This window comes from Cucurbita pepo, chromosome LG17, assembly GCF_002806865.2.
Source record: "Cucurbita pepo subsp. pepo cultivar mu-cu-16 chromosome LG17, ASM280686v2, whole genome shotgun sequence".
Classification (NCBI taxonomy): Eukaryota; Viridiplantae; Streptophyta; class Magnoliopsida; order Cucurbitales; family Cucurbitaceae; genus Cucurbita; species Cucurbita pepo.
The window spans coordinates 6,251,193-6,260,207 of NC_036654.1; the positions used below are offsets into that span (position 1 = coordinate 6,251,193).

General features: G+C 35.3%; 2 protein-coding genes across 2 annotated transcripts in view; both read left to right on the forward strand.

The window, feature by feature from the left end:
* Positions 1-138: 138 nt before the first annotated feature.
* On the forward strand, positions 139-4,262 carry LOC111778942 (wee1-like protein kinase). Its single transcript, XM_023658956.1, has 10 exons — positions 139-454; positions 958-1,018; positions 1,146-1,212; positions 1,542-1,805; positions 1,918-1,985; positions 2,103-2,212; positions 2,296-2,336; positions 2,460-2,608; positions 2,887-3,234; positions 3,975-4,262. The coding sequence occupies exons 1-10, from the start codon at positions 189-191 to the stop codon at positions 4,068-4,070; spliced, it is 1,470 nt and encodes a 489-aa protein (XP_023514724.1). The 5' UTR covers positions 139-188; the 3' UTR covers positions 4,071-4,262.
* Positions 4,263-7,457: 3,195 nt separating this feature from the next.
* The window catches only part of LOC111779143 (potassium transporter 5-like), a 5,026-nt gene continuing 3,468 nt past the window's right edge, over positions 7,458-9,015 (forward strand). The window contains exons 1-3 of the mRNA XM_023659218.1: positions 7,458-7,641; positions 8,328-8,553; positions 8,702-8,950. Coding sequence (XP_023514986.1) covers positions 7,489-7,641; positions 8,328-8,553; positions 8,702-8,950 — 628 coding nt within the window. The 5' untranslated portion in view covers positions 7,458-7,488. The remainder of the gene's footprint in view (positions 7,642-8,327; positions 8,554-8,701; positions 8,951-9,015) is intronic.

Genomic DNA, 9,015 nt, shown 5'->3' on the forward strand with positions numbered 1-9,015 from the left:
TTGGAGGCTCAAACGACGCCAAAAAGTATTACCCAGGAAAAAAAAAAAACCCTCCAAAATTGAATTTTTTTATTTTTTGATCTGAAATAAATATAATTATATATATATATATATATATTCAGTACAGTTTGAGTGGAAGAGCAGAGCGTGTTAAGAGGGGATTGACGAGAGCTTCGTTGCAGATTCCGATGAGGAGAAAATCCAAAACCCTAAGAGCGACGATGACGAGAACGAGGAAGAAGATGAAAGGGACATTGACGAGGCACTTGCAGGTCCAGTTAGGGCAGGTTTCTCTCGCCCCTCTCCACCACCAACTATCCTCTTCCACTGCCGCTTGCTTCCAAGACTTGCCTGAATCTGAAGCAATGGCGACGGTTAACGATTCTGGCGCTCTCCCTTCCTCGTCTACTAACTTCGAGGACAGAGATTTCATTCTTAGCCAGGATTTCTTCTGGTGAGATTTATGTCGTTCTTTTTGTTTTTCATTTGTGAGTTGGTTTCAGCTGCTGTTGATGTTGATTGTTATCTTTCTCGAGGTTCTGGAAATTAGTTTTCTGTTCGAAGTAGTTCAATTGACGGGATAGTGTAGTAAGTGATTGACGAATCACTGAATACTCTTTAGGAGTTACTTCGAGTTTTGGAGTTTTCTACTAGTTTCCATTGTGAGTTAGTTAGGTAATGTGAACGTCTATTGATGGGAGTTGATTATTCGTTGTTATATCCCATGGTTTAAGTTGCTTATCAGTTATGAAATGGAGGTCATTTCCTGTGAAAGTAACTTAAATAGTCAGAAATATGGAGTATGATTTACTAATTATTGAATGTTTTTAGAAATTACTTTGCTTGTTACTATTGATACTGGTATACAAGGATACCAAAGAGTAGGATTGAAGGCTGCATTGTAACTGGCCAGATCATTTTTGGCGTTTAACGTGGGATTTTGTTTGTATGTTGCAGCACCCCTGACTATATCACTCCGGACAACCAAAATCTGCTGAATGGCGTGGATTGCTACAAGGTGAGCAGTTAATGGATAAAGATAACCCTGTCCAAAACAAGNAAAAAAAAAAAAAAAAAAAAAAAAAAGAGAAGAAGAAGAAAATAATGTGAATTCTCTAATTTTCTGGGTGTCCTTGTCTTGGCAGGAAAGCACTCCTTGCCCCAAATCTCCAGAGAAGATTAATACTGTTAAAACTAAGAGAAAAATACGTGGTAAGTTTATATAGTGGTGATCTTGAACTTTTATCTAGGAGTGTTAAAAGAGAACAGAAAGTCACATGCATTAGTTCAGTGGCATACGCTCAATTATGATCATGTCGAAACTCTACTTTCCTAATCAATAATATATATGGTTAGTTGCTTGCAAGAAACTATGACCAGTATCTGAATCATTTATCAATGTGGAATTTAAGACATGGATCTGAAATTATTTTGGGGCGTCAAAATCTGACAACATCATGTTCGTTTTCAATATTAGTTACATTAATTGTTGATTGATATAATATAATTCATTTTCTTCATTGAATATTCATTTGTCACAGATGGTGTTTTAGTACATCCTCTGAGTCCAAGTTTGTCTGGCCGTGAACAAGTTGTGGAGCTAGGAAATGACACTTTTGGAACAGATGATGAAGATATGGAGAAAGAGACAATGGCAATGCCAAAGAAACAAAATTATGTTTCTCAATCTGCTGTTGCTTTACGCTGTCGAGTTATGCCTCCTCCTTGCATGAAGAATCCATACGTGAATGATGCTTCAGACATAGGTGTAGACCCATTTGGTAATCAACGAACAAAATGTGCAGGTACAGTCCAATTAATTCTTAAAGACTAATAAAACATTTTTTGAAGTCATCTTTTTTAATGAGGACGACTTTATGTTTAATGAATTAGTTTCTTGGTTTTAATTTTGTGTAGATTTCTTTCCCGCACTGTTTAGTGGAGATGGTCTTTCAAGATACCACACCGATTTTCATGAGATAAAGGTATCTAGAAACATCTGCTTTGTTTGCAAGCTTCTGCAAATAGATTGGTTTTTTCTTTTATTCATATTTCAATTCAGACTGTTGTCAAGTTTTATATTAACCTCAGTCTATCTCCAGAAAATAGGAACTGGAAATTTTAGCCGTGTTTTCAAGGTATTGAAGAGAATTGATGGTTGCTTATATGCTGTTAAACAAAGCACAAGACCATTGCATCAAGACATAGAAAGGTTACTTCTTTTGGTGTGTCCGTATATGTTTAACCTCTAAACACTAGCAAATGTGTATTTGAAGTTTTTCCTTTCATTTGCAGGAGGAGAGCTTTGATGGAAGTTCAAGCTTTGGCAGCTTTAGGTTAGTAAATATATTTAGATATGATTTTCTGTTTTATTATATTTCTATTTCTATTGTAGTTATTATTTTTCTCTTGAGCAACTTGTTTCTTTTCCTGACTGTTGGCCACTATTTAACGTGTAGGATCTCATGAAAACATCGTTGGATACTACTCTTCGTGGTTTGAAAATGAGCAACTCTACATTCAAATGGAACTCTGTGATTGTAGTTTATCCACTGGCAGGTATTCTCACCCGTTCTCTGAGGCTGATGCACTGAAAGCCTTGCATCAGGTGAGATTTCGCGTTGCTTCGCTCGTCTCCCTGATTTGTTGTCTTCAAGAGTTAGTTAGTTAGTTCTGCCCTTCATTCAACACGTAGCTTTTAATAGGAAATGCCACTTCTGAAAAATAATTATCTCAGAATTTTGTGTTATTTCAACTTTATCCATTCCAATTCTCTTGTAGCTTTAATATATTTAGTATATGCTTTATTCATTCCAATTTTCAAGTCCTAGAACTGGGAGCTTTTTAAATTTCATGGTTTCTATGCTGACAATGAACTGCAAACAGATTGCAAAAGCATTGCTGTTTATGCACGAGAAAGGAGTAGCTCATTTAGACGTGAAACCTGACAATATTTATGTCAAAGATGGTGTTTATAAACTTGGTGACTTTGGGTGCGCTACTCTTCTTGATAAAAGCCTACCAATTGAGGAGGGCGATGCACGCTATATGCCTCAAGAGATTCTGAATGAGAGATACGATTATCTTGACAAGGTTGATATATTCTCTTTGGGAGCTGCTATTTATGAGGTTGTGAGAGGTTCGACATTTCCAGAAACACATTTCATGAATCTAAAGGAGGGAAAATTGCCACTCTTTCCTTGTCATTCATTGCAATTTCAAAACTTAATCAAGGTACTGAATACGTATTGTGTTTTCTTTTCATTTCATTTCCATCAACTATTCTTTTTGGCCTGACCTGAGATCCCACGGGTTGGAGAGGGGAACTAAGCATTCTTTATAAGGGTTTATAAGGGTGTGAAAACCTCTCCCTGACATGCGCGTTTTAAAACCTTAAGGGGAAGCCCAGAAGGGAAAGCCCAGAAGGGAAAGCCCAAAGAGGATAATATCTATTAGCGGTGGACTTGTATTGTTAAAAATGGTATCAGAGTCGATTATCGAGCAAGTGGTGTTCCAGTAGGGACGCTTGACCCTCAAGGGAGTGGATTGTGAGATCCCACATCAGTTGGAGAGGGGAACGAAGTATTCTTTATTAGGGTGTTGAAACCTCTCCCTGACAGACGTGTTTTAAAACCGTGAGGGAAAGCTCAAAGAGGATAATATCTATTAGCAGTGGGCTTAAGCTATTATACTTGATCTCCGTCTTTGACTCACCTATATGGACAAACCTGGTGGAGGAACTCTTAGATTTTTGGGCATTTGATTCTTACCTATTTTTGCATTTTTTTTCCTACCAATTTTACTTTCCATAAAAAAAATGTAAAAAAGTGAGTCAAAACTAGCCTTGGTACAAACATGGATCTCGTATCGACTTTGTGTGACCACGAGTAAATGTTCACTGTTTACATCATTATCTTGGAAGTTCATTAGAGATACGATAGCTAGTTTTTCTGATTGATTGACAACTCTAACAGGCGATGGTGGATCCCGACCCAGCACGACGGCCTTCAGCTAGGGAAGTTCTTCAGAATCCCATATTTGATAAGGTCAGAAATCATCCAAAATCATAGCTCAACTGTGGGTTAGTGTGTTTAATCACTTGCATTAGCCAGCTATTTTTGTAAGATTTCAATCACCACTTTCCCAAGTTCATGCACCAAATTTTGGCTCTAGCATGGTGCAAATTTTGTAAATTCCTTATGATAATATTGTATCATAAACTCGTAAATGCAAGTTAATGAAAGCTCTTTCATTTCCAAATATACGACACTTACTCTGATTCTATTCTAGGTCACGTCCCGAAACGTCCATTCGTATTCATTTGTGTAATCAAAATGAACCTTTATAAATTAGGATCCCAACAAGTTAAACTTTATGATGATCAAGAAGTTTATTGAATGATCTAGGAAAGCTATGAAAGTCGAGAGTATACGGTTAGAATATTTCCAAATATTCACCCATAAATATCATTCTCTTATTGAGACTTTTACATGTTTGTTTGTGTCTTACCCATAGACTTTTATCAATATTAGATATCTATCACTATTTTAGGGTTTAGGGTTTTAGTCTACTATATATCACTCATAGACATCTATAATAATAAATGTATATCAATATAACTTAAAAATGTGAGGAAAAAAAAAATTAAATGACTATTTTCAAAATCAAAATCCAAAGTCAAATGAGAATGACATTATGGCCCTAGGCTTGAATATAGAGTACTTGAATAAGTAAAATTTGTATTTAAGAGCAGAGGGCAAAGCAAATGATATGAGCTACTTCCGACCTCTTGTTTGAGAATATGCTTTAACCAACTAATCATGTAACGGCCCGCTAGTAAATATTGTTCTCTTTGGAGTTTTCCTTTCAGGCTTCCTCTCTCTCAAAGCTTTAAGATGCGTCTACTAGGGGAAGGTTCTCTTTGGGGTTGCTTCCCCTCAAGGCTTTAAGATGCGTCTACTAGGAGAAGGCTTCCACACCCTTATAAATGGCGGTTTGTTCTACTCCCCAACCAATGTGGGACATCATAGTCAACCCCCCTTCGGGGGCCCAGCGTCCTCGCTGACACTCTTTCTTTCCTCCAATCGATGTGGAACCGCCCCCAAATCCACCCCCCCTCCCTTTGGGGCCCAGTGTCTTTACTGGCACACCGCCTCGGGGAACAGCAAGAAGGTTGGCACATCGTCTGGTGTTTGGCTCTGATACCATATGTAACGGCCTAGATCCACCGTTAGTAGATATTATCCTCTTTGGGCTTTCCCTTCCAGGCTTCCTCTCAAGGCTTTAAAACGTGTCTACTAGGGGAAGGTTTCCACACCCTTATAAATAGTGGTTTGTTCTCCTCCCAACCAATGTGGGACATCACAAATCAGCTATGTTCGAGTTAGCAACTGATAAATGCTTATACATTTTATATAAATGACGATAAAACTAGTTGCAACCTAGTCCCGATAGTAGGGATGTTTTGTAATCTATAAAAGGAATAGGGATGATTATGCAATCTTAAAATACATAGGGGTTGGACCATATTGAAATTATACAAATTCAAATTAAAGAAAACGATGGAAGCGCTTAAATCAAAACATGGACTTGTTTGCAAAAATAGACCAAATTAAAAAAGCATTCACACTAATTTATAAAATAAAAAATAAAAATAAAAAGAAGATATTTTTATTACTACTCATGCTACATTTAAATTTTAATATAAAAAAAAATGGAAGAGTTGAATTTTGAAGTCAACACACCAACCCACTTATATTTAAATTTTAAATATAAAAAGATATTTTTATTAGTCGTTTTAAGTGTTTCTAACAGTGAAGACTATTATTTTTACAAGTCAATACAGACTCTTCCAACATGTTTTGTTCCTATCACGGTGTTTCTTAGAAAAACACTTATAAGATCACCCAACATAAAATTGTTATGATTGAGTCTGACCATCTTTCACGTATAGAGTCGAGCAAAAAAAATTTGTAGTCAGACATAGATTACAATTTAAATAGAGCCCGATAATTTTTAGAGGTACGACTAGGTAGAGATGTTCAGGGATAATACAATTGTTCAGGTTGTAAATTCTTTCTACACAACCCGTCCTTGTTAACTAACAAACCTAATCTAACTCAACCATGAGTTAGTACGAAGTGATTTATTCGAAATTTTATTTTAATAAAAGTATAATTTTAATATGTATTAGCATATATTTATTTATTCCTAAATGAAATTAATTTTAATATATATTTAGAAAATTAAATTTTATTTTTTAAATTTTTAGAAAAAAAATCATAAACAAAAATATCTTATTCGTGGTGGGAAAGTAGCTCCACCACTTGCAACATGGCGGGGAATCTCCAATACTAGATTCAGAGGGTGACGTGGCAGCATATCACTGGATATTCATCTTTGACTTTTCAACTACTATAGTCGTTGTCAAGGGAAGAGTCAAGGATAGAGGCTTCTTCTCACGTGCAATAAATAATTTTTTTTTTTCAGAAAATAATAATAATAATATATAATAATTTCTTAAAAAATTATGAGAAAAGTAGCTTAAATTACTTTACTTTTTTGTAATTAAAATGAGTTTCAATTATTAATTATAATGAAAATAAAATAATTATTTTTTAATTATATCAATTTTTTTTATTGATGTTTACTTATATAATTACCAAAAATGTTTTTTTTAGTATTCTACCATAATTAATTAATAATAATAATATATTATTATTATTATTAACTTATTCAAATATTTATTGAGAAATAGAGATGGAGAGACAAAGTCACAGATTCACAATTCCAGATCGGAGAGAGAGACACGAGGTTTGGAGACACTAACGCTGACGGTGATTAAGACATCATGCACGTATAATACAACTGCAGTCGCCAGATGCATATGACGAACAGAGTTGGGTTTGAGTCTGTTTTCTTTTAAGTTATCGAATTTGGTAGGGTTACCCGACTATTTGTATTTTGAACCCGTACTCAACCCGACTAGATTAGGTTCAATTTAGAAATCTAAACACGCTATTTAAAGTCAATAGTTTTTAATTTCAACAAAATCATATTTCAAAATTAATTTTTATTTTATTTTTTTTAATTTTTGTTAATATTATTTAATAGTTAATTTAAGTACGAATTAAAGGTAATTTTGTGCCAAATTTGATTTTATTAAAATTAGTGAATTAGTGGAAATTTTCATATTATTTTATTTCATATTATTATATATTCAATTCAAACGTTAAAATAAAAATTAAAAAAACTATATATTATCCACAAAAAACAAAATTAAAAAAAAAAAAAAAAAACCAAAATTTTTAATAATTTTTTTAAAAAATGAGAAAAAAAAAAAGAAAAAAGTGTAGAGAGTGGGGCCCACTCCTCCAAAATATCTTCCTCCTCTCCCTCCATAATTTCTTATAAATACTGAATTCCAACCCCCAAATTTTATCGGGTCAACCCGAAAATCTCCATTTCTCCCTCGTCTGCGATAAAACGATGGAAGTCGATCGGACGGCCGATAACTATCCCGATCTCCAAGACAGCTCCGACGACTCCACCCCTAATCTCGCCGAAAGAAAGCTCCGACGAAATGATTCGTTGGACGTCGAATCCCGCACCATCCCCGGCGCCGGCAGCCATGGCCACAAGGTTCATTTCGCTTCCCTAGACGATCATATATATATATATACACATATACATATACACGTATATATACATACACATATACATACATATATATATATATTGTTGGATGATGGAAGTCCCACATCGGCTAATTTAAGGAATGATCATGGATTTATAAGTGAGGAATACTAACTCCATTGGGATGAGGCCTTTTGGGTATATGAGAGCTTATGCTGGACAATATCAGTAGAATACTAACTACATTGGGATGAGGCCTTCTGGGTAAGTCCAAAGCAAAGCCATGAGAGCTTATGCTTAAAGTGGACAATATCATACCATTGTGGAGAGTCGTGTTCGTCTAACATATATAAGTATATACCTATGACTCTACAGGTCTGAGAGAAGGCTCTATGATGTAATTTGTTAGAGGATTGTTGGAGAGGAGTCTCTAATTAACTATAAGCTCTCAACCTTGAAGCCTCTTTTAAGGTCTATGGAGCATTCGAACAACATTCTCTTAATTGAGGCTGAACTCCTTTCGAATTTTTTTTAATAAAAATAATATATATATTAGCTTATGCTCAAAGTGAACAAGCTATCATCCCTAATATATATATATATATATATATATATATATATATATATATTTATTTATTATTATTATTTAGTTAAAGATTTAGGGTTTGTGTTGTGTTCGGGCATATGGGCAGGTGGCGAGCTGGGTGGTGATATTGCAATTAGCGTTCCAGAGCATCGGAGTAGTATACGGCGATATCGGAACGTCGCCGTTGTACGTGTATGCAAGTACGTTCACGGAGGGAATCAAGCATAACGACGACGTTTTGGGCGTGCTGTCGTTGATTCTCTACACCCTCACATTCATCCCGTTGCTCAAGTACGTCTTCTTCGTCTTGCAAGCCAACGACAACGGCGAAGGTACCAATAATTTAAATGATTTATTAAAACAAAAACTTAAAAATTAATTTTAATTAATACCAATATTTTAAAATAATTTATTAAAACAAAAATTTAAAAAAAAAAAAAAATTATTTTATTTTATTTGAATTATTTATTTTGTATGAAGGTGGCACATTTGCTTTATACTCCCTCCTCTGCCGATACGCCAAAATCGGGCTGATACCGAGCCAGCAAGTGGAAGATCAAGAGGTGTCGAATTTTCAGGTGGCGCCGCCGACCAACCGCCAGAAAATGGCGTCTTGCCTCAAATCCAAGCTGGAAAACAGCCGCGCCGCCAAGATTTTCTTGCTCTTCGCCACCATGCTTGGCACTTCCATGGTTATCGGCGACGGCGTTCTCACTCCTTCCATCTCAGGTCCCTATACTTTACCCTATTTGCAATCAACTTCCCTATCTTTCTTTATTTGCAAATGTTCCCCT

Coding starts and splice junctions, on each gene's coding strand:
- LOC111778942 (XM_023658956.1), top strand. CDS start 189: ATGAGGAGAAAATCCAAAACCCTAAGAGCGACGATGACGAGAACGAGG. Junction 1,806..1,917: donor TCAACGAACAAAATGTGCAG/GTACAGTCCAAT, acceptor AATTTTGTGTAG/ATTTCTTTCCCGCACTGTTT. Junction 1,986..2,102: donor CCGATTTTCATGAGATAAAG/GTATCTAGAAAC, acceptor GTCTATCTCCAG/AAAATAGGAACTGGAAATTT.